We start from the raw sequence: 26,307 nt of genomic DNA, 5'->3' as shown, positions 1-26,307 counted from the left end.
CCACATCCTGGGCAATGTTTTTGTTCTGTTTTTGCTTCAAATCACAAAGAATCCAAGTTGGAAGCAGCCTTCAAGGTCACCTGGTTCAGCTCCCTTACTTTACTGATGGGGAACCTAAGGCCTGGAAAGGAAGAAGATTCAGGAGGAAAAATGATTTGCACATGGTCCACACCTGTGTATAGCAACACGGCTGTCTGACTCCAAACCCATGATTTCCCTCATGGCCAGAAAGCCTTGAGCAACTTAGTGGCCCTTCACCCTTTTCCTTTGACACTGCGGAGATGACTCAGCAGTAGAAAGGAACCCCTGGGGTCCCAGGCAAAGAAGCAGCCCAGCCATGGATGCTGCCAATGAGACTTCAGAAGGAGCCGCATTCACCCTACTAGGACTAACAACAAGTCCTGGACAGCGGCGGCCTCTCTTTGTCCTATTTTTGGTCCTGTATTTGGCGGGCATCCTGGGTAATGGACTCATTGTGGCCATCATCCGAGCCAGTCCAACCCTTCATGCACCCATGTACTTCCTGCTGGCCCATCTGTCCTTTGCTGACCTCTGCTTTACCACCATCACTGTACCCAAGCTGTTGGCCAACCTGATGGCCATGACCGCTCCATCTCCCTGGCTGGCTGCCTGACCCAAATGTACTTCTTCTTTGCCCTGGGTGTAACTGACAGCTGCCTCCTGGATGCCATGGCCTATGACCACTACGTGGCCATCCGGCACCCCCTCCACTATGCCACGAGGATGTCCCGGGCTGTGTGCACAGCCCTGGTGGGGACTGCGTGGCTCGTGTCCCGTGTCCACTCCCTCCTGCATATCCTGCTTATGGCCCACCTGTCCTTCTGTGCCTCCCACCAAGTGCCCCACTTCTTCTGTGACCACCAGCCTCTCTTAAGGCTCTCGTGCTCCGACACCCGCCACATCCAGCTCCTCGTCTTCACCGAGGATGCCGCGGTGGTAGTCACTCCCTTCCTGCTCATTCTCGCCTCCTGCGGGGCCATCGCAGCTGCGGTGCTCCGGCTGCCCTCAGCCACTGGGAAGCTCCGGGCTGTGTCCACCTGTGGCTCCCACCCGGCCATGGTGGGCCTCTTCTACAGGACAGTCATTGCTGTCTACTTCCAGCCCATGTCCCGATATGAGGCCGAGCGGGACCGAGTGGCCAGCATCATGTACACTGTCGTCACGCCTATGCTGAACCCTGTCATCTATAGCCTCCGGAATCGCGATGTGCAGGGGGTGCTCAGAGCCCTTTTCACTCGGCAAAGGATCTCAGCTGGTGACTCCTGAGGCCTGGACCCCACCAAGGACGGGCTGCATCCCTCACTGGGTGAAGATCTCAGCTGGTGACTCCTGAGGCCTGGACCCCACCAAGGACGGACTGCATCTCCCACAGTGACATTCATGAATGTGATCATCCGCTCTGTGCTTTTCCCAAAACCGTAATAATGGAGATCCCTTTCCGAGTGCTACCACAAAGCAGATCCTTGCCCAATCTGATTTTATTCCACAACAACCAGGCAAGCAGATTTTATGACCCAGTTTCATAGACAAGGAAACTGGGGCTCAAAGTTAGATTTGACCTTCCTAAGTATACACCATTTTTAGGTGTCAAAGCCTGGGCCCTTTCGGCCACATCATGCCCTCTCCTAACAGTCACTCCCAGGCATTTGGGGAGCATGCATGCTACCACTTTCTGCTGTATACGGCTTAAAGCTATACGGGAGGCTATGCCAGCCAGGTCTTGCTCTGGGGAATTGGCACTTTGTTTTCCATCACATCACCATGTTTTCTCAAAACACTGACTTCTTCTCAACTGTCTGAGACAGAGACAAAAATTCACATACCCATGTGTCAGCGGTTGACCTCACCCAGTGAACCCAGTTTGGCACATAGGAGGCACTCTGGGAATCTGAGATGAATAAATGACTGTATTTTTTATGTTCATGAGTACTTAGAAGCTGTCCACTTGTCTAACCATTTGTTCTTGTACTTGTTTGCTGTGGTGCTGCCCGTTCAGCTACCCCTGGCATTCTGTGCTAGGAGCATGCTTTAGGCATGAACCGTAAATCAATAAATTGAATCAAATTAATCAAGGCAGAGAAGAGACGGGGCACGGGTATTAGGGGCAGATGGAAGAGGTAATTTTTTAAGTTTTTATAGTATGTCAGCACTTCATTTTTTTTTTTTAATTTTTATTTTTTGGCCACGAGGCATGAGGGAATCTTAGTTCCCTGAACAGGGATCGAACCCACGCCCCCTGCATTGGAAGCGTGGAGTCTTAACCACTGGACCACCAGGGAAGTCCCTGCACTTCACTTATTTTTACCCACAAAAAGCTTGGGTACTTTTTTTTTGTTTGTTTTGTTTTGTTTTGTTTTGTTTTTTTAATATATTTATTTATTTTATTTTATTTTATTTTTGACTGTGTTGGGTCTTCGGTTCGTGCGAGGGCTTTCTCTAGTTGCGGCAAGCGGGGGCCACTCTTCATCGCGGTGCGGGGACCACTCTTCATCGCGGTGCGCGGGCCTTTCACTATCGCGGCCCCTCCCGTTGCGGGGCACAGGCTCCAGACGCGCAGGCTCAGTAGTTGTGGCTCACGGGCCCAGCTGCTCCGTGGCATGTGGGATCTTCCCAGACCAGGGCTCGAACCCGTGTCCCCTGCATTAGCAGGCAGATTCTCAACCACTGCGCCACCAGGGAAGCCCAAGCTTGGGTACTTTTATTGCCACTTTATGAGTGAGGAAACGGAGGCTCGAAGATGCTGAGTTAGTCAGTAGCAGAGCCAGAGCAAACTCTTCTGTTTCTCAGGTCCCACAGGTGTATTTTCACAGGGCCCCATAGAATTCAGGCCCCGGGTTTGGGAGCCTCAGTGGAAGAACTTGCAGGAAGAAACTCCAGACCAGGGCAGGTGTACTGTCTCGGGTGAGGACCCGTTTTGGGGTCTGAAAGGCCCTCACAGTGTGCCCAAATTTTTACCAAACAGGTTTACGAAGCAGGAGCTTTTCTGTCCGTCTTTCCCAGAAATCCCACTCCACCACCCCAGCCAGCCTCCCTTCCCCACCCCCCTTTCTAGAGAGGAGGATGGCTGCAGAGGTCCTAGGGCTGGGTTAGCTGTCCCTTCCAGCTCCCACTAATGAGCCTGCCACCACCTGGCCCTGGAACTGCTATCCTACGCTGTTTATGTCTGAAAGGAAACTTAAAGGTCTTTAGACCAGTGGCTTTAGAAAACAAAAAAAACAGAAAACAACTCTTTTCTTCAATGAAATCTTACCCAGAAACATACTATCCAAAATGAAGGGGGAAAAGCTGTACAGTGTAGATGGAACAAGGGTCAGAGGCCTGGAGCCCATCTTCTCAGCCTCCCCGATACTCTTCCTCACTGCCCTGAGGGGCCCCTGATCTAAGCCAACCCCTTCACTTGATAAATTGGGAAACTGAGACCCAGAGTGGTTAAGGGACCTGCCCGGGTCACACCGAGTCAATGGCTCGGCCCGCCAGCACCCCGTCACTTGGTCCTGCAATAACATGAGACCATCCCTTCCTGGTCCACCTTCCTTCCACCCGCACCCCCAGGCCCAGGGTGATGCCAGATCCTCACTACTCTATCAATAGCCCTGCAACTGCTTCCTCCCTCTGCCTGTCTAAAGTTTCACAAACACACTGGTCGTGATGCTTATCACCCATTCAACACCTGCACCATCAGCCCCGCCCTATGGCGTAATGTGCGTCATCTCCTGGCCATCAGGGACCTTGCCTGAGTTCTCTCTGTGTCTCTAGAACCTGGACAGAGAATATGCATGTGCTATGCTGTCACCTTGTCTGTCCTCTGGTCTCCTTCCAGGTGATATTTCTGTGTAAGGGGAAAGGGGCCCTCTGGGGCTCAGGGGATGGTCAATGCTTCTTTCTTCTGGGCTGCCAGCCTTGACTTGGTCATCCTGCTCAGATGTCAACCCCCCAAAGAGGCCACAGCTCTGCAGGGGTGGTCCCCACCACCCACGTTGTAGCACAGCCTGGCTTCTGCCCTTGGCCTCTGACCAAGGCACGCGGTCTCCGCCCCAGCATAGTCAGTGCCTTCTACAGGATGACTGTGACCAGCATCACAAGGGCTCTCAGGTCTCACGATGGCCCAGGGAGAAATCCCCACTTTGAATGTAGGGAAACTGAGGCTTGGAGAAGAAAGGAGGCTTGTCCTCGTTTGCTCCACCAGCCAATTTAAGTCCCAGTTCTCCTGACTCTCAGTATCATGCTCTCTCTACCACACCACAAACCGTCACTCAATTCAAGTTAATAAATAGTTATTGACCATCTTCTATGTGCCAGGTGCTGGGCTAGATGATGCCTGGTCAGTTCCAGACCCCCAGTAAGACAGGCAAGAGAGGGGAATGGTGGGCACATAAATAGCCTCAGTCACCAGGCCTATGCGTCCCCGGGCCCCATTCCCATCCCACCCCCACCTAGATCTGGCCTCTTGTTTTACTTCAGGAAGCCCTAAAAAATGATACTGACCTGGAGGTAAGAAGAGGAATCCTTCCCCCATCCCCAGTCAAGAAAAACCACTAAAGAGTTCATAAATCCACTGAAGAATTATCCCTGCATCTTTTTCACATGAATAATTTTTAACACCTTAAGCAAAGGTATGCAAATGATTGACTCACTTCCAAGCGGTTCCCTTGGAAGAGATGACACTTATCCCAGGGAGGTTGCTTCAGTTCCACGGCATTTGCAGTCCCTCTTCAGAAGGACTTTGAGCTGCACAAGGAAATCTGCTTCTCTTCACCCACCACATTCCCTGACGCTGTCCTGAAATGACTTCTCACCATTTCAGAATCAATCTAGCCTACCCTCCCAGCACTGATATCACCAACCCTTCAGTTTATTCCGATAATATGTAGCGCTAGGAACCACGTCATCCAGAAAAAATAAACAATTACATTTCAAGAAAAGAATGTGAGTCCGCCTTTCCAGCCTCGTTTCTAATGCAATCTTTCTGCATTATAAAGTTTCAGCCTTCATTCCAGAGGTACAGCAACTGGAGAGATCTTAGTAGTGAAAGAGGCTCTGATCATAAATGGTAAATTGATTACTCCTCAGGGGACCAAAAAAATTTCTATAACCCAAGTCTTCTTTCATGCAAGGGCTGCCACAGGGAAAATGCAGCCATTAGACATGAAAATTAAAACATAAAGACTCTTTCTCATTGTGAAAATGACTGCTTTAAAATATTAGGAACGGATCAATATTCCAAGAAGCTGTTTATCAGCAAGCAATTCAACTCACTCTGAACCAGGGGTGCTTCCCTAACTTACCCTTTTTGTGTCTCTTTTGTCCTGTTTCCTCTGCTCCCTTTACCCTGATGTGCCTGCCCTGTTTTCTCTTTTTTGTTGCTTGTGTTCCTACTTCCTTCCTTTTTTGCTCTTTCTCTCTCTCTCTCTCTCTCTGTTATAATTACATACTGGGCACTAGGGCTATAGACAGTCCTTGCCCTCACATACATAACTGCAATGCAGATTATAGAAACATCAAAGAGGGAGCAATGACTGGAGATTGGGAGTCATTGAAGGGAGAGTTGAGGATTCTGATAGCTGACATTAATAGCTCCAGTTCACCCATCCCCGAATCCTTGGCCACATAACTTTGCCTTCCATCTCTGACTCTGGGTTCAGCCATCCAACTTGCTTTGGCCAATAAGATATTAGGAGGCATGACACAGGCATGAAAAGAAGCTAAGGTATTGGGCTTGTTCTCTTGTGTTTCTCTCTTTGTCATGAGAAGGACATGCTCAGCTAGACCACCGGTCCCTAGCAGAGAATAAAACACACACAGAGCAGAGCTGCTCCAGTCAAGGTGGCCCAGGCAAGACCAGCGCAGAACAGAGCCCCCAGCTGACCTGCAAACACAAGAACAAGCCCAGGCTGTCCCATTGACACTGGAGTGAAAATATTAAGCCACTGAGTCTTGGGAGTGATGTGTTACACAGTAACAGCAAGCCTATGAAGCTCCCATAACCGTTTCTGTTACCTGCCTCTGTCTCCGGTGGAGCACATCCCGGCCCCTTCAATGCCCTGAGGACTGAGCTGCCAACACACACTTGCTTTCTCTCTTTGTTTCGGGGGATTTACATTCTTGTTCTGAGCATGTTTCTGCCCTCAAGGCTCTGCCAATCTACCGAGGATTCTTTGAGGGAATTAGTCATGTCTTGCCATTTGAGGAGGAACCCTGGAAGTAAGAGCCATTCCTCCCCCTTTCAAATCTCATAACGAGATCCATTTTTTCTTTGTAGAGGGTCAGGGTCATCTCTTGGTTGCCTTCTTGGGGGGACTTTGTAATCACTCCCACGCTCAGATTCATCCTACCCTGGAACATTTTCTGCTCTTCCCTCCTGGGAAGGGAAATGGAAATTGGCAAAGGCTGGAAGGATTAAATGAGCAAAACTGATCAAGACAGCCTATTTGGCAAGTAGCCAGACCCCACACATAGACAGACACCACCATCCCACCCCTTCCTCTCTCTAGGAAACACAGAACAACTGAGAGTTGGTGAACCCACGACCAAGACCATCACCACACATATCACGAAATCAAGTGACCACAGACCTCGGAAACCACAATGACAAGGTAGGAAGTTTACTAAATATAGACCAGATTTGGTGTTGGTGGCTTTGCACTCATCGTATCATTTGATCCTCATAAAAATCTGTGCAGCACACATTATTATGCTCATTTTACAGATGAGGAAATTGCAGCTCGGGGAGGTAACTTGCCCAAGGCTCCAAACTAGAAAGTGGTAGAATCGTTATTTGAGCACAGATCTGTCTCTGGGCTGAAACGAAAAAAGTAAAAGCCCTCCCCTCACCCGTTTCTTATCCAAATCTACTGACCACGCATCAGACTCACATGGCACGCTTATTAAAATGCACGTTCTCCTCTCCACCCCCAAACTTTCTGAATCAGTAGGGCCTGGGTGAGGGCTGGGACTGCGTTTTTGTTTTTGCTTTTGTTTGGCTGCAATGGGTCTTCGTTGCGGTGCGCAGGCTTCTCATTGCGGTGGCTTCTCTTGTTGCGGAGCACGGGCTCTAGGTGTGCAGGCTTCAGTAGTTGTGGCACGTGGACTTACTTGCTCTGCGGCATGTGGGTTCTTCCCCGACCAGGGCTCGAACCCCTGTCCCCTGCATCGGCAGGCAGATTCTTAACGACTGCACCACCAGGGATGGGACTGAGTTTTGAATAAACACCCTAGGTGATTTTGATGCAGGTGGTCTGCGGGGCACACCAATAGAATCACTGACCTAAATCATGTAAAACTTGAGATTGCCAAAAGGGATATGGCAGCCCTGCTTTTAAAAAGTCTGAACTGGTTGGGAAGTGTTCAGAGGTGACATGAAGGCTGTAGGAAATATACAACTCTGGAAAACATGGACAGTTATGATGAACACTGGAGAGAAGAGGTTTCTGTGATTCCTACTGTTGGAGGATGCAGAGGGAACGAAAAGTACCCACCAAACTGAGAAGGCATCTTGAGACCGAAAAACGAGGCAGGCAGTTCCAAATAATCAACACATCAGTTTAATGTAGGTAACTTACTCACAGGGTGGGATCGGGCAGAAAATGATCCAGAAGCATTGGAAGCTGAACCCAGCACCACCAAAGGGCCATTAGGACAATTTATAGTTAACCTAGGGCATGGGAGTAGGTACTTGGAAACAGGATGTGCATTCCTAAGTTAAGGATTATAAATGAGTAACTAGCTACATGGGTGCTGGGAACACATCAGGGAAGTTTTCGTCATTGTTTGGGGACTAACAGAGCATAGAGGCTACCTGGTCCTAATGATTATTAAACAATATCTATTACATCCAAAGCCCTTGACGACAGAGAAGCGATTCACTGCACAGTAGAGCCCTGGGTAGGGTCGGCGGAAGGACAGGAGAAACTGTAAGTGCCCAAGATGGTATCTGTTCTGCTAACAGCCATCCACTTGCCAACTCTCCTTTGAAATAAGTTTGAGGTATCGTATTTCTCTCTTCTCTATTGAATTTGTAGAAATTACGGGGATTCAGTGTCTTAGTCAGCTTTGGCTACTATAACAAAATACCATAGAGTGGGTGGCTTAAATAGTAGACATTTATTTCTCACTGTTCCGGAGGCTGGAAATCTAAGATCAAGGTGCCATCAGGTTTGGTTTCTGGTGAGAGCTCTCTTCCTGCTCTGGTGCCTTTTCCTCTTCCTATAAGGATACCAGTCATCTGAGATTAGGGCCTCACCCTTATGACCTCATTCTACCTTAATTACCTCTTGAAAGGCCCTGTCTCCAACTACGGTCACATTTGGGGGGTGGTTAGGGCTTTAGGGTGGACACAATTCAGTCCATAACACCAACCATTGGACAGGCACCCCTCATCTCTTTCCAGAAGTCTTTCTGGGTGAACATTATTAAAGCCTGTTCGTAGGAAAGGTTGCCAAACAGTACTAAGATCCTGACTCCTGAACTCCAAGTCCTGGGTTTAAGTCCTGACTTTACTGTTTACTAGGTGATTGACCTTGGGCAAATTGCTTAACTATAAAATGAGGGTAATAATATCTCTCAGGGGTTGTTACAAGAATTATCTAAGAAAATACATACCAAGTGCTTAGAACAATGACCTGGCACAAAGTAAGTCAAAATACATGTTGGTCACTCACATCACCACAAGCAGAGGAGACAGAGACAAGAAGTCATCGGGATTGGGATTTGGACACAAACGCTGTGTTCTGACCTGAGGTCCTTGGGACTCTGGACTTGGGACTGGTGGGTGTCCACTGCTTTCCTCTTCTCTTCCCGGCCAGACTTTCCCTCAGCCTTAACTGAGCATAATATGAATGTTAAGTGTATGTGTGTTTATTCATGAAACTATATTTTTTTTTCATTACTCATTAATAAAGCATGTGAATGTGGTACTTTCTGGGTCTCTTTCCTAAAAACGAATTCTCTAAAATGATTCGGGGAGTTCCTGGTGGCCTAGTGGTTAGGATTCTGGGCTTTCACTGCCACGGCCAAGTTCAGTCCCTGGTCGGGGAACTTAGATCCCACAGGCCCGTGGAGCAGCCCCCCAAAAGAAAGAAAGAAAATAAGTAAATAAAATGATTCGTATATGGTGCTAGACATCACCCACAGGTCCCAAAGTCTGTGGCTCTGCTGATTTAACAGCACGCACACAAAAAATTCGTTCCCTCTCCTCTGCTGCCACCATGTGGTCATATCGGTTATAACCAGCATTTCCACAGGCTTTGGCAGGGCTGGGAGCTTAACTTGAATTTGTTATCTGGGTCTCAGTGAGCATAGGTAGTACACCTCTGATTAAAAACATATAACACGTGACATATATACACTAATATGTATAAAATGGATAACTAATAAAAAAGATAAAATAAAATAAAATAAATAAAAATGCTGCTGGAAAAAAAAAAGCATATAACACGTCTGGAAAAGCTATATAACAGATAGTCTTCAACCTTATTGTGGTGAATTCCAGCCTACTCCAGCCTTGGGGATCTTCCCCACTTAAGCAGCAAACACTCACTTATGTCAACTCAGATCAGAGACTGGAAATGATGAGCCACACTCCCTGTCCCCAAAGACTTCATAGTCTAATGTGTAAACAAATACTCGGGCAACCACACATGCTGAAGATGGGGTTACCCTGCAGGAAAGGAAGACAAGGTCATTCAAGTCACCGGGACTTTCACATCTCACAACTAAGGAAAAAGTTTACATTTTTCATTAAATTAAACCAAATATCAATACAGAATGATAGCGTGATGGCAACAGTAGATTCTTTAAAATTCATTGATTCATAAAATTTGAGAGCTCACTGTGTCTTAAAAAATCATCTAATGCAACCTCTCATCTTACAAGTGGGGAAACTGAGGCCCTGGGAGAGGAAGAGACTTATCCTAGGGCACACAGCTGGTCAGGGAGAGGGCTAGAGTTCATGTTCACTGTACTCCCGATCGTTGCCACCCATAGCCGGACGTGGGTGACGGTGTGGGCGAGGGGTATAAAGGGACTTTGGGAGGAAGGACCTCTGTGGAGTCATGGAGGAAAGGGGGACGCCTCGGGGGTACATTGCAGGTCACAGCCACAGTCCAGACGGAAGAGGTTCTGACATGAAACACAGGCCAGCTTAGGAGACCCAGGTCTCCACCCAGCTTCATTCCTTTACTCTCTCTTCTTAAAACTCTCTCCCTGTTTTTCCTCCTCCAACCTGTTCTCTCCACTACCTTTTTTCTAATTGATCATTTTATTGACATTGGATCATTGTGCTTTCTCCACCAAGAACTAGCATGCATCATGGAAACAGTACAAATTTTGGAACTACACAGACCTGATTTTAAACCCTGCCCTGCCCACTAGCTATGCAACTTGGAATAGTTACCTAACTCTGCTAAGTCTTAGTTTCTTCATCTTTGAAAAGTTACTACTTCTTACCTTGAAAGGATGTGGCCTTCAATGAGCCCATATGTTCATTATTAAACACTCAATAATTCTTACCAAGCACCAAGCCCAGTTGTGGGCACTGGAGATGATAAAAACAGCACTTATTTTAAAAAAAAAAAAAAAAAGGGGGGACTTCCCTGGTGGTCCAGCAGTTAAGACTCTGCGCTCCCAATGCAGGGGGCCCAGGTTCGATCCCTGGTCAGGGAACTAGATAGATACCGCATGCCACAACTAAAGATCCCGTGTGCCGCAACTAAGACCCAGTGCAGCCAAATAAATAAATATTTTTACAAATAATACAAATAAAAACAGCACTTATTTGAAGGCTGTGTTCTAGGTATTTTACATGAATTGACTTCTGTTACTCATCCCCACTCCTCGGATGAGGAAACTGAGGTAATGGAGGAGTTCAGATATCTTGCCCACAAAGCTGTAAATGTCAGCCTATTCTCAGCGTGAATAGAAGTTATACCATACATATGGAGGAAAATAAAGTCCATGCCTTCATGGAACTTTCATTCCAGAGGAAAGTGAAATCTGGAAAACTACTGAGACAGTTTGTAATAGACAAATATTAGTTTCTTGTTCCCTCCCCCAAGCCTATGACCAAAAAGGAGGATCACATAAACAAAGAGGAAGAGAAGTGATCTGAATGCTGTCCTATTTTTAACTCCTCCCTTCCCTTACTCAAATGAAAAAGGAAACCAACAGCAGTGAGCCCTTGTTTTGTGAGAGCTGCTGTCACTCACCTCAACCCACAGGTTGGTGATGCTCAAACTTGAACCAGCCTCAGAATCACTTAGAGGGCTTGTGAAAAGTGTGCTGAGCCACTCCCAGAATTTCCAGTGCAGTAGGTCTGGGATGAAGACTGAGACTTTGCATTTCTAACAAGTTCCCCAGTGTATCTCATGCTGCTGTTCTTGAACCACACACGGAGAACCACTGAACAACCCATGAAGTACTGTTGTTCCCATTGCCAAGGCGAGGAAACTGAGTTTCAGGAAGGCTAAGTGCCTCAACGGAAGCTCCACCACCAGTGAGAAACAGACAGTATTTGATCTGACTCCAAAGCCCGTGCTGTTTGCACTACCCCTGAGTTGGAGATTTAACACTCTAAGATTTCCCCATTCCATGTCTGTTGACTTTATCCTAGAATTTCTGCTCTTGAAAGGCGAAGTCAAGGTTCTGGGAGAGCATAATATCAATATATTTTCACCTCCAATGAGAACCAGTAGATGGCTTGTAAAAGCTTTTAAAATGTTTCTGTCCATTACCCAATAATTCCTCTTCTAGAAATCTATACTAAGAGAATGATCCAAAATATAGCCCAAAATACAAAGTGTTTTAGCAAAAAGCTAGGAATCTAAATATCCAATATTAAGGGTCTGGTTAAGTAAAGTATGGCATATCCAAGTGATGGAATATTATCAGGCCATTAAAAATTACTTATTTAGAATTTTTATAACATGTCAAAGCATTTATGATATAATATTAAATAAAACAAAACACAGAACTAAATTCAATAAGCTCTCAATGTATTAAAAATATTGAAAAAACTGGAAGAAAATAAAAACACTGACAACAGTTGTCTCTGCCTCTAATAATTTTCTATACTTTCCACACATTTTCTACAACGAGCTTTTTTAATTAAAAAACCATACAATGAGCTTTTTAAATTAAAAAACCATGCACCTTCTTTTTGTTGATTAACTACAAGAGATACTGTCATGACCTTTCTACAGTTAGTCAATTCCTAAATAGCCAGGGAAAGTAAAACTGAACTTTAAAGCTAACATTTAATTACAGGTTACATTTTCCCTGGCCCTACAATGTACATATTTTAAAGTAAAAAACATGAGGAAAAAACTCAAAAGACAATCATTATTATAAACACACAGAAAGAAGACCAGAAAGATACCTGTAAAAATGATTAACAGGGATTATTTTTGGTTGGTGGAATTATAAGGCTTTTAAATCTTTTGAGCTTAACAATGTTTGTTACATTTTCTACAATGAACATCAATTACTTTTGTAATAAAAAGTCTTTGCTGTTTTCAAGAGACAACCACCAAGCAAATTACAGCACACCTATACAATGGTATAAACAGCCACTTTAAAATGTTGTAAAAGAGTATTTAATAACATGGAAAAACGTTTGCTATATTAGCTGACCATACTATAAAACAGTATGTTCAGAATGATCCCACTGTTTTGTTTAATAAGCAAACAAAATGTCTGTGTACACAAAGAAAACACCTTGGAAAGAAATATCCCAAAATATTAATAGTGTTTTACCCTAGGTGGCAGGATTAGAGATTATTCTAATTTTCTTATTTTTGCTTCTGTATTTTCTGTATTCTATTGAATATTAACTTTTCCAATATGCAAAAAAGTTTTAACAAAAGCTACATGAAACCAAAAAATTACCTTGTTAAATAAAAAAGAAACAGAGTAAAAGATGAGCAGGGGTATCTTAATTGGAAGATCTTCCTTTAAAAAGGCTTCCCAGCTCTATCTCAGCTCTAATTTTCAAGCCAAGCTGGTCTTTCAGCATCAAGAGGGCAGTCCATCTCGATCCTTCCTCTATTGTAGACTTAATAATGCTTGAGCAGGATATCGACTCTGGCGACAAAGGTCACCCCCCTCTTGATGGGGCAAACATACATGGTCTGGAACCTTTAAACAAGACCCTGGGAGAGAATACGGTCTAGGGGGTAAAAATTTAACTACCTTCTAAGACTATGAGTCTGATTATAAGTAAATATAATTTACAATGATTTGATGAAGGAAATGTATTACTTATGTTGCAAATAACACACTAACTATAGAATTATATTCCCGGACCTGGCAGAGACCTCTGAGATCATCTGAAGACAATTTCCAGGACACTGTCTTCAGGATGCTATGTAAATACTGACTGGAAACAATAACAGAGATGTCATGCTACAGAATCTTAAGTAAACAGTTCAAAAGCCTGGCTTCCTGTTTATACAATGTTAGGTCACTTTATGGATAGCCACAAGGTGATTCAGCATTCTGATTTGATAGAAGAATTTCTTGACTTGACATATCATAAAAGGGACTACAAAGAACAGCAGAAAAGCCAGAAGACACAGAAAAGAACGAAAATAAACACACGGACGTGTGTCTTCCAGCCCAAACAATGAGAAATTTATGCCACCAGCCCAGCCATTCAATCTATTTCCAAATCGCTATCCTCGCTGTGGCAGGTGGCCGAGTTACGCACGGAGGTTAGCAACAAGACTTCCTTTTCTGGGAGCAATCCAAACTCCTGGAGGAAAGCTTCAAGGTCCACTGCAAAGAAATCTTCCCCCAGCTGGTCAGTGACGCGGACAAAATTGCCTATCAGCTCGCCCCCCTTGTAGATGAGCAGGGCGGGAAGGGCGTTCCTGGTGAAGCGACTGCTGGCCCCGATCACCGAGCTCTTCACCCGGCAGAACTTGACGGCTGGGTACTCTGCGGCCAGGCAGATCATGCAACCGTTCATGGCTTCGGTCCCTGGGATGCCGTCCTCGTAAATATGGACCATGATGAGGGTGCTCTTCTGCTCCTTGTCAATCATGTCCAGAAACCCTTCTCCACTGAGGATTTCAAAAACCTGCTTGAACTGGGGCCCCTGGTGGAGCTGCTGCCGCATCTCTTCCATCCTCTGCTTCCGGTACTGCTGCAGGAACTCCTCGTCGTCTTGGTCCTCATTCATCATGGCAAAGTCCTTCAGAGTCATCTGCGGGAGGACCAGCAAGTGAGCGTGAGAAACATAAACCCAACAGTGACATGGGTGACACAAGATGTATGAGGCGCCACGCTAATACTCTAGATGCGTTACACCTCACTGAAATCTTCTGATAACCCCATCGGGAAGGGACTTTTATTACCCCCATTTTACAAATGAGGTTCTGAGACTTGAGATTATCTGTATAAATTCACATAGGTAGCAAGTATAAGACCAGGATTCAAACTAGATTTTTTTTAAAAACCCAGGCTTTCAACTACTGTGTCATAGCGCCTCTCCATCCAGACAAGCAGCATCAGATAACATCACTTCATGAGCTTTTGTCTTTTGGTCAGTCCTGACAATGGATTAATTATTTTATCCACTGTTTTGTTTTTGTTGAAAAGACAACAGGACATTAAGGAACTTGAACACTCATAATCCCTGCCCTGCACCAACCTCCTTGCCCCCCACGCCAAAACATACAGCCACACACATTCTAAAAATCTATTCTTCTTTTTATTACCAGTCACATGCTAAAACCATTTCTGCTTTTATAACAGCAGCTGTGGGTGTACCAATTAAGCTATAGCCTGCTTTTGCCACTTAGCACTATTATATCGTAAATTATTCCTCATGCTTCCAAACATGTTTTATAAAATGATACATAATGTGCCCTATTTTGCTTAGCCACTCCCCTACTTCTGGCATTCAAGCAGTTTCCAGTTCTGTCTCACTGCAACAACCCAGCAGGACTGTCCCATGTGATCATGTGCTGTGTGGCTTTGTCTGGTCTCCACTGCAGCACAAGGAAGTGCTGTGAGCCGTGGGCATGTTGTCCTGAAGCCAGCTTCCATTACAAAAGCATTTTCCCTCTCCTGCCCTGGTGTAGCAAGACATCCCTGCTCCTGTGATGAAGCCCAGCTCTGCCTACCCTGGCACAGATGAGAGGGTGGCGGCTGGGAGGCCACACCAGATCAGGACACGTGTTGTTACTGCATCACGGCCAGCGCCGTTCTTCTTCCCCTCTCACTGCTCCCCGACCAGAGCAGTTCTTTCTGACCTGTTGTGGTCTTGCTTGAGTCTAATGCCCTGAAATCATCCTCCTGGTCAAGGCAAACTCCTCACTTAATCCTCTTGTCTGCTCCCCGACCCCGGCAGGTATTTCCAGCCAAGAGCTGCTTTGGGCCACAGCCAAATGATCTCAGGCACTTCTAGACATCCATCTGTGGTCAGAGAGCATGGTGGAGAATAAAGGATCCTTTTGAAGAACGCTTTGGGAAGGTAAGAGAGAGTCAGGGACCTAGTTCCAAATATCTTCTACAGTGTCTGCCTGCTTCTACTGTATTGCTTCACTAAAATAAATTCTCATGAATAGGCTTCAGGTGAAACAGAACAACATCATGGAAAGAACAGGAAAATCTGGGTTAGAATCCTAGTTCCTATTAGCATTTCTTAATGGCACTGCCCTGAGCAAGTCCCCTCCCACCTCTCAGCTTTGGTTTCACCATCTGTAAAATGGGGATAATATCTCCCGATCTCAGAGGTTTATTTCTGGCTCAAGGTAAGACCTTGAGAAAGGACAGGAAACTCACATTTCCTGAGCACTTTCAACCGGCCTGTGATGGGTACTGTATCCACAGCCCTGGGAGGTAGAGAGATTGACCTCATTTAACCAACGACAAACCAGAGTCAGAGTGGAAGAGACATCCCCACAGTTACTAGTGGCACAGCTGAGATTCAAACCCAGGTGTGGTCAAGCTATGACATGACTGCACTTTCTCCTGCACTGCACCGCTTCTTAATATCTTTTTAAAAATTTATTTAATTTATTTATTTATTTATTTTTGGCTGCATTGAGTCTTCGTTGCTGCACAGCTTTCTCTAGTTGCAGTGAGTGGGGGCTACTCTTCACTGCGGTGCGCGGGCTTCTGATTGCGGTGGCTTCTCTTGTTGCGGAACACAGGCTCTAGGTGCGAGGGCTTCAACAGTTGTGGCACATGGGCTCAGTAGTTGTGGCACACGGGCTTAGTTGCTCTGCGGCATGTGGGATCTTCCTGGACCAGGGCTCGAACCCGTGTCCCCTGCATTGGCAGGCAGATTCACTAACCCCAGCAGCCAGGTAGCCTCTGAGAAAGGCCTGGGAGCTTCTGATTACCTTCCCACTGATCTTCTCCTGGAGGCCCTTCTGCTTCCGCTGCTCCTCCTCTTCATCCAGATGGGACCTGCAGCTCACGGACAGCTTCTTGATCAGCCTCTCCATCTCCCGGCACTGCTCCTCCCGCTGCTCAGTCTCCAGCTGTTTGAAGCGGCGCCAGTCGTTGATCACGCCTTTTGGACCTGAGGTGGGGTGAATGTGGAGGCGACCAAGGATGAGCGAGGGATTATGGGCCAGCGCACATCTGTCTAAAGCTGGCTCCATCGACACCACAGTGACACTCACACAGGGCAGCGTGGTCTACACGCAACCATGTCCAAGGCAGCCCGGTTTGCAAGTTAAAGGGCCACGCAAAGGCCCAACGTTAGGAGATGCGTGAAATAAATTCAGATTCATCTACTCAAAGGAAAACAAAGCGACTCTTAGAAAGAATGAGGCAGCTATATGTTCCCTGCCATGAAAAATGTCCAAACATATTAGGTCAAAAAAAAAAAAAAAAAAGCAAAATGCAGAACAGTATCATGGTATGATCCTTCAATTTTTAGAAAAAGAACTGTATGTCCATGTATAAATATTTACAGATATTTGTATATGTGCATGTACATTTGTATGTCCATAGAAAAATAGGTAAACTGTTAACAGTGGTTGTCTCTAGGCAGTGAGATCTAAGGGGACTGGTGAGAGAGAACTTTTACTTTTTTCTTACTATGCTTCCATATTATCTGACTTTTTTAACAAGATTGTGGCAGGTTGTTCTGCTAGTCAAGCTACCCCCAAACCCCCCTGTCCCCATGCTATACAGCCCTGCCCCTTACCACATGACTTGCAATACCTCCTGTGGGATGAGAACATGTATCCCCAGGCACTGATGTGGGGCTTGCCCATGTGACTTGCTGTGGCCAATGGATTCTGAGCAAAAACGTAACGAGTCACTACATGTTTCCAACGGCCCTCTCTTGCTCTCTACACTTGATCATGAGAACAGCATGTCCCAGACAGGGGCTGCTCCTTCAGCCTAGTTCCTGGATGATAGGACATACAAAGCAGAAGCGGGGCAGCTGCTGACCCCAACAGGCAGCATGTAACATGACTGAGAAATAAACCTTTGTTGTCACAAACCACTGAGACTAGGAGGTCATCTGCTACTACAGACAAAAATATAAACATCTGTATAAAGAAAACTTTAAAATGCTGCCAAGAAACACTACAAAAGACCTGAATAAATGGAGCAACGCCATATTCCTGGCTAGGAAGATGCAACATCACAAGGGTACCAACTATCCCCAAATTAATCCATATATTTAATGCGTTTCTGATAAAAGTATGTGATTACACACGTGTGCATGCTCCTGAATTTGCTGTGGAAAAATAAGAAAGCAAAAGTTAAGAAAAGAATAACATAGAAGGGTATTGTATGGGGGGGACCAGACCTACCAGATACTAAAACATATTATAACACGATACTTAAAAACAGTGTGATATAGCACAGTAAAAGACAAATCAGTGGAAGAGACTACAAAGTATGGCTAAAGACGCAAATATAAGCAGAAATTCAGTACGTGATAAAACTGACATTTCAAAACAATGGAGAAAAGATGGTTTATTCAATAAATGATGCTGAAACAACTGGGCAGCAATCCAAAAAAAATTAAGTTGGAGTCCTACCACATACCTTGCACCGAAATGAATTCCAGATAAATCGTTGTGTTAAAAAAAAAAAAAACAATCATAAAAATACTAGAAAAAAAAAAAAAAAAGGCATGGGATTGTCTTTTTATAATCCTGGAGTGAAGAAAGGCCTTTTATATAAGAAACAAAACTAAGAAACTATAAAATAATGCTTTCAAGCACATAACAATAAAAAAAACTTTCTGCCAGGATGAGAACAAAAGCCAGGAGTCAAACAATAAACTGGTAGAAATATTTGCAACTCATACCACAGATTAACTTCCTTTATAGTTCCCTAAGAAGAAAAAGACCAACTACCCAATTTCAAAACTGAGCAAAAGATATGAATACAACCCTTAAAATTATGAAGAGAGGCTCAACATCACTCCTAAAAAGATAGAAAATAAAACTACGGTGAGTTGCCATTTGCCATCCATGAGGATGGCAAAGATCAAAAAGTCTGATAACATAGTAGAAGGTCACATATATGGGGAAATACCACACACCTGCTTAAACTATAAACCAGTCCCAACTCAACTGACAGCAATTTGGAAATAATAAAATGTAAAAGTGTAAATATGCCATTTCTAGGAATTTATACTACCAATATACTCATACCCATGATTTAGGTGATATCAAACACCTATCAATTTGAGAAGCTGGATTCAAACGCAGGCAACTCTGTTCTAATCATCAGCATGTTGCTATGCATACGTATTCGTATTGTGCATTGAAATGGCTAGAACCACGCACGGTGAAATGGTAACATTAGGTTACCTCTGGACGCGGGGCTGGAATTAGAAGTGATCACGGCCCACCACCAGTCCCTCCCATCAGGAAACTTACACAAGCCTCTTAGATAGCCTCATCCACCAGAGGGCAGACAGCAGAAGCAAGAACTACAGTCCTGCAGCCTGTGGAACGAAAACCACATTCACAGAAAGATAGACAAGATGAAAAGGCAGAGGGCTATGTACCAGATGAAGGAACAAGATAAAACCCCAGAAAAACAACTAAATGAAGTGCAGATAGGCAACCTTCCAGAAAAAGAATTCAGAATAATGATAGTGAAGGTGATCCAGGACCTCGGAAAAAGAATGGAGGCAAAGATGGAGAAAATGCAAGAAATGTTTAACAAAGACCTAGAAGAATTAAAGAACAAACAAACAGAGATGAACAATACAATAACTGAAATGAAAACTACACTAGAAGGAATCAATAGCAGAATAACAGGCAGAAGAACGGATAAGTGACCTGGAAGACAGAATGGTGGAATTCACTGCTGCAGACCAGAATAAAGAAAAAAGAATGAAAAGAAATGAAGGCAGCCTAAGAGACCTCTGGGACAACATCAAATGCAACAACATTCGCATTATAGGGGTCCCAGAAGGAGAAGAGAGAGAGGACCAGAGAAAATATCTGAAGAGATTATAGTTGAAAACTTCCCTAACATGGGAAAGGAAATAGCCACCCAAGTCCAGGAAGCGCACCGAGTCCCATACAGGATAAACCCAAGGAGAAACACGCCGAGACACATAGTAGTCAAATTGGCAAAAATTAAAGACAAAGAAAAATTATTGAAAGCAGCAAGGGAAAAATGACAAATAACATAGAAGGGAACTCCCATAAGGTTAACAGCTGATTTCTCAGCAGAAACTCTACAAGCCAGAAGGGACTGGCATGATATACTTAAAGTGATGAAACGGAAGAACCTACAACCAAGATTACTCTACCCGGCAAGGATCTCATTCAGATTCGATGGAGAAATCAAAAGCTTTACAGACAAGCAAAAGCTAAGAGAATTCAGCACCACCAAACCAGCTCTACAACAAATGCTAAAGGAACTTCTCGAAGTGGGAAACACAAGAGAAGAAAAGGATCTACAAAAACAAACCCAAAACAATTAAGAAAATGGTCATAGGAACATACATATCAAAATTACCTTAAACGTGAATGGATTAAATGCTCCAACCAAAGGACACAGGCTTGCTGAATGGATACAAAAACAAGACCCATATATATGCTGTCTACAAGAGACCCACTTCAGACCTAGGGACACATACAGACTGAAAGTGAGGTGATGGAAAAAGATATTCCATGCAAATGGAAATCAAAAGAAAGATGGAGTAGCAATACTCATATCAGATAAAATAGACTTTAAAATAAAGACTGTTACAAGAGACAAGGAAGGACACTACATAATTATCAAGGGATCAATCCAAGAAGAAGATATAACAATTATAAATATATATGCACCCAACACAGGAGCACCTCCATACATAAGGCAACTGCTAACAGCTACAAAAGAGGAAATCGACAGTAACACAATAATAGTGGGGGACTTTAACAGCTCACTTACACCAATGGACAGATCATCCAAAATGAAAATAAATAAGGAAACAGAAGCTTTAAATGACACAATAGACCAGACAGATTTAATTGATATTTATACAACATTCCATCCAAAGACAGCAGATTACACTTTCTTCTCAAGAGCACAGGGAACATTCTCTAGGATAGATCACATCTTGGGTCACAAATCAAGCCTCAGTAAATTTAAGAAAATTGAAATCATATCAAGCATCTTTTCTGACCACAACCCTATGAGATTAGAAATGAATTACAGGGAAAAGAATGTAAAAAACACAAACACATGGAGGCTAAACAATACATTACTAAATAACCAAGAGATCACTGAAGAAATCAAAGAGGAAATCAAAAAATACCTAGAGACAAATGACGATGAAAACACGACGATCCAAAACCTATGGAACGCAGCAAAAGCAGTTCTAAGAGGGAAGCTTATAGCTATACAAGCCTACCTCAAGAAACAAGAAAAATCTCAAATAAACAATCTAACCGGGACTTCCCTGGTGGTCCAGTGGTTAAGAATCTGCCTGCCAATGCAGGGGACACGGGTTTGAGCCCTGGTCCAGGAGGATCCCACATGCCTCGGAGCAACTAAGCCCGTGCGCCACCACTACTGAGCCTGCGCTCTAAAGCCCGCGAGCCACAACTATTGAAGCCCACGCGCCTACAGCCCATGCTCCGCAACAAGAGAAGCCACCGCAATGAGAAGCCCGTGCACCGCGATGAAGAGTAGCCCCCACTCGCTGCAACTAGAGAAAGCCTGCGCACAGCAACCAAGACCCAATGCAGCCAAAAATAAATTGATTAATTAATTAAAAAAAAAACAATCTAACCTTAAACCTAAAGGAACTAGAGAAAGAAGAACAAACAAAACCCAAAGTTAGCAGAAGGAAAGAAATCATAAAGATCAGATCAGAAATAAATGAAATAGAAACAAAGAAAACAGTAGCAAAGATCAATAAAACTAAAAGCTGGTTCTTTGAGAAGATAAACAAAATTGATAAACCATTAGCCAGGCTCATGAAGAAAAAGGGGGAGAGCACTCAAGTCAATAAAATTAGAAATGAAAAAGGAGAAGTTACAACAGACACCGCAGAAATACAAAGCATCCTAAGAGACTACTACAAGCAACTCTATGTCAATAAAATGGACAACCTGGAAGAAATAGACAAATTCTTAGAAAGGTATAACTTTCCAAGACTGAACCAGGAAGAAATAGAAAATATGAACAGACCAATCACAAGCAATGAAATTGAAACTGTGATTAAAAATCTTCCAACAAACAAAAGTCCAGGACCAGATGGCTTCACAGGTGATTTCTATCAAGCATTTAGAGAAGAGCTAACACCCATCCTTCCCAAACTCTTCCAAAAACGTGCAGAGGAAGGAACACTCCCAAACTCATTCTACGAGGCCACCATCACCCTGATACCAAAACAAGACAAAGATACTACAAGAAAAGAAAATTACAGACCAATATCACTGATGAATATAGATGCAAAAATCCTCAACAAAATACTAGCAAACAGAATCCAACAACACATTAAAAGGATCATACACCATGATCAAGTGGGAGTTATGCCAGGGATGCAAGGATTCTTCAATATACGCAAATCAATCAATGTGATACACCATATTAACAAATTGAAGAATAAAAACCATATGATCATCTCAATAGATGCAGAAAAAGCTTTTGACAAAATTCAACACCCATTTATGATAAAAACTCTCCAGAAAGTGGGCATAGAGGGAACCTACCTCAACATAATAAAGGCCATATACGACAAACCCACAGCAAACATCATTCTCAATGGTGAAAAACTGAAAGCCTTTCCTCTAAGATCAGGAACAAGACAAGGATGTCCACTCTCACCACTATTATTCAACATAGTTTTGGAAGTTTTAGTCACAGCAATCAGAGAAGAAAAAGAAATAAAAGAAATCCAAATCGGAAAAGAAGAAGTAAAACTGTCACTGTTTGCAGATGACATTATACTATACATAGAGAATCCTAAAGATGCCACCAGAAAACTACTAGAGCTAATCAATGAATTTGGTGAAGTTGCAGGATACAAAATTAATGAAGAGAAATCTCTTGCATTCCTATACACTAATGATGAAAAATCTGAAAGAGAAATTATGGAAACACTCCCATTTACCATTGCAACAAAAACAATAAAATACCTAGGAATAAACCTACCTAGGGAGACAAAAGACCTGTATGCAGAAAACTATAAGACACTGATGAAAGAAATGAAAGATGATACCAACAGATGGAGAGATATACCATATTCTTGGATTGGAAGAATCAATATTGTGAAAATGACTATACTACCCAAAGCAATCTACAGATTCAATGCAATCCCTATCAAATTACCAGTGGCATTTTTTACAGAACTAGAAAAAAAAATCTTAAAATTTGTATGGAGACACAAAAGACCCCGAATAGCCAGAGCAGTCTTGAGGGAAAAAAACGGAGCTGGAGGAATCAGACTCCCTGACTTCAGACTATACTACAAAGCTACAGTAATCAAGACAATATGGTACTGGCACAAAAACAGAAACATAGATCAATGGAACAAGACAGAAAGACCAGAGATGAACCCACGCACCAATGGTCAACTAATCTATGACAAAGGAGGCAAGGATATACAATGGAGAAAAGACAGTCTCTTCAATAAGTGGTGCGAAAACTGGACAGCTACATGTAAAAGAATAAAATTAGAACACTCCCTAACACCATACACAAAAATAGACTCAAAATGGATTAGAGACCTAAATTGAAGACCGGACACTATAAAAGTCTTAGAGGAAAACATAGGAAGAACACTCTTTGACATAAATCACAGCAAGATCTTTTTTGATCCACCTCCTAGAGTAATGGAAATAAAAACAAAAATAAACAAATGGGACCTAATGAAACTTCAAAGCTTTTGCACAGCAAAGGAAACCATAAACAAGACGAAAAGACAACCCTCAGAATGGGAGAAAATATTTGCAAACGAATCAACGGACAAAGGATTAATCTCCAAAATATATAAACAGCTCATGCAGCTCAATATTAAAGAAACAAACAATCCAATCCAAAAATGGGCAGAAGACGTAAATAGACATTTCTCCAAAGAAGACATACAGATGGCCAAGAAGCACATGAAAAGCTGCTCAACATCATTAATTATTAGAGAAATGCAAATCAAAACTACAATGAGGTACCACCTTACACCAGTTAGAATGGGCATCATCAGAAAATCTACAAACAACAAATGCTGGAGAGGGTGTGGAGAAAAGGGAACCCTCTTGCACTGTTGGTGGGAATGTAAATTGATACAGCCACTATGGAGAACAGTATGGAGGTTCCTTAAAAAACTAAAAATAGAATTACCATATGATCCAGCAATCCCACTACTGGGCATATACCCAGAGAAAACCATAATTCAAAAAGACACATGCACCCCAATGTTCATTGCAGCACTATTTACAATAGCCAGGTCATGGAAGCAACCTTAATGCCCATCGACAGATGAATGGATAAAGAAGATGTGGTATATATATACAATGGAATATTACTCAACCATAAAACAGAACGAAATTGGGTCATTTGTGGATACGTGGATGGATCTAGAGACTGTCATACAGAGTGAAGTAAGTCAGAAAGAGAAAAACAAATATCGTATATTAACGCATGTATGTGGAACCTAGAAAAATGGTACAGATGAACTGGTTTGCAGGGCAGAAGTTGAGACACAGATGTAGAGAACAAACGTATGGACACCAGGAGGGAAAGCCGCGGGGGGTGGGGATGGTGGTGTGACGAACTGGGCGATTGGGATTGACATGTATACAATGATGTGTATAAAATTGATGACTACTAAGAACCTACTGTATAAAAAAGTAAATAAAATAAAATTCAAAAATTAAAAAAAAAAAAAAGAACTGATCACGAGACTTCTGATACATATTTAACGGACATTTTTTAAACCTGTTCCCAGAGCACAGGGATTTCCAGTACCTGTGTTAACTGAGATGCCTTCGCCTGCCAACTCAGCATCTGCAGGCATGGAACTGCCGGCCAGGGCACCCCTGCTTCTGTCCTTGTCCTCGTGGTCACTCTCCTCATCCTCGCTGCTGCTGTAGTAGTACTGCAGCTTCTCCCCCAGCAACTTATCATCCAGGGTCGTCATGGTGCCTGGGAGAGGGCGACATAGCAGGCTCTTTGCTGGCTTGAATCAGACAGACATGAATCTGAAGAGTTAGGGCTCACCTGTGCTCAGATCCTATTATGTACAGGACCGTAAGAGTGACTGTTTTCATAAGCAGGATCTCAGCAAATCCATACCATGACCATGCATGATAGGGTTTATCATGCTCTTGCTGTAGAAGGTAAAACTGAGGCTCAGATAAAATTTCTCAAATGGTGGAGCTGGGCTCAGACCCCAGGGATTCCTGACTCCAACAGACTGAAGGTGTGAGTCATTGTCTTCTGAATAGTATACACTGAAGTAGGGTGGTGGCTTGGAGGAATCTACTGACTGACTGAAGGATTTATCTACACATACTCTTTGGTTTACCCACCAAGTAAGACTGCTGGTAATTGAAAAACTGGGTAAGAACCCTCAGGAAAACTCTAAAAAGCAGCATCAAGAATGGGATGTTGACTCACTGTTTGCCTAAGCCAATCATTCATCTGTCTCTTGCCTTCCACCTCCCAATCAGCACAGCGAGGGTTAGGATGGATGGGCTCTGAAGCCCTAATAACTTTGGTTAAAAGACGGGCCCATGACAAGATTTTAATCATTCCCCAGTGTTTAAAGGACAATGGTTAGAGCCAAGCTTCTGCATCAGAAGAAGCCCAGTACATTCTGGGAGAAAGGTACAGCTTAGTCCCTGCCAGGCCTGCTTGCAGATCGCACAAGGAGGAGTTGTAACTCCAGCACCCCTTCCTTTAAACATCCCAATACTATGCATCTTTGATTAAAGGCATCCCCGAGCCTGTTAGACTCCATTACAAAGTGACTCTCCCACCGGGCGGGGAGGTCTTGCAAACAGAGACCTCCAATGCCCAGCACGAGGCCTCTGCACAATCTGTCAAGCTCATATAGAGGCAGCCTGAATCAGTGGGGGAATCCGGTGACCCGGGCAGTCAGATGAGGAGAGAGGTACCTAAGTGGCAGGGTTGAGAAAAAGGTGCAGGTACACGGCGGGCGCGGGGGGGTGGAGAGAAATAGGGGGACTAAACCTAACTTAAAGAGGCAGAGGAACCAAGGCGGTAAAACTGGGAAGAAAGAGACGGGGAGGAATGTGTGCTCGGTCAGGGCGGGGCCGCTGAGGAGGAGGTGGCAAGCGCAGGGCCAGCGGAGGGGCTAGTGGGATGCGAGGCCTTTCGCGGGGAGGAGTCGAGGGCGGGGCCAGCGGGAGAGCTGGCGGGGCAGGGGGGGGCCAGCGGGAGGGCCGGCGGAGGAGGCGGGGCCGTTGGCGGGATGTGGTCGAGGGCGGGGCCAGCGGGAGGGTTCGCGAAGGAGGCGGGACCTTTGAGGGTCGAGGGCGGGGCCAGCGGAAGCGCGGCGGAGGGGCGCGGCAGCTCTAGGGATGCCCGAGGGAGGTGGGTCCAGCAGAGGAGACGGGGCAGGGAAGTCGCGGAGAGTGTGAGGGTCGAGGGGACGCACCGACAAGACCGTCTCATCCAGGCTCGCCCACCACCCGTATTCCACCACCTCCCACCGGTATTCCATGCCCGCCGCTTCTTCCCGGCTGACCTCAGTGCAGCTACCCGGCCTACCTCAGTCTGGATCCCTTCAGGCTGGCACTTAGTAAGGAAGGGAGCACTCGGCTGGAGAAAGAGAAATGGGTCGGCGCCTTGAGCACTAAGAGAAAAGCCGCCTGAGTCCCGACTGCGCGGACCAATGAG

General features: G+C 44.5%; 2 protein-coding genes across 2 annotated transcripts; one reads left to right on the top strand and one right to left on the bottom strand.

Moving 5' to 3' along the window:
* The first annotated feature begins 337 nt into the window (after window positions 1-337).
* Window positions 338-1,287, top strand: OR1K1 (olfactory receptor family 1 subfamily K member 1). Its single transcript, XM_068551841.1, is given in 2 exon segments — window positions 338-596; window positions 599-1,287. Coding segments are annotated over 2 exon segments (948 nt in total).
* Window positions 1,288-12,058: 10,771 nt separating this feature from the next.
* On the bottom strand, window positions 12,059-26,305 carry PDCL (phosducin like). The gene is made up of 4 exons (XM_068553198.1): window positions 26,179-26,305; window positions 24,412-24,588; window positions 16,365-16,546; window positions 12,059-14,218 (listed from the first exon to the last, which is right to left on the bottom strand). Exons 2-4 carry the CDS (start codon window positions 24,581-24,583, stop codon window positions 13,667-13,669), a joined length of 906 nt encoding a protein of 301 aa, XP_068409299.1. The 5' UTR covers window positions 24,584-24,588; window positions 26,179-26,305; the 3' UTR covers window positions 12,059-13,666.
* Window positions 26,306-26,307: the final 2 nt, after the last annotated feature.

The sequence above is a fragment of the Eschrichtius robustus genome, chromosome 10 (genome assembly GCF_028021215.1).
Source record: "Eschrichtius robustus isolate mEscRob2 chromosome 10, mEscRob2.pri, whole genome shotgun sequence".
Classification (NCBI taxonomy): Eukaryota; Metazoa; Chordata; class Mammalia; order Artiodactyla; family Eschrichtiidae; genus Eschrichtius; species Eschrichtius robustus.
This window is presented reverse-complemented; position numbering and strand designations above follow the sequence as displayed.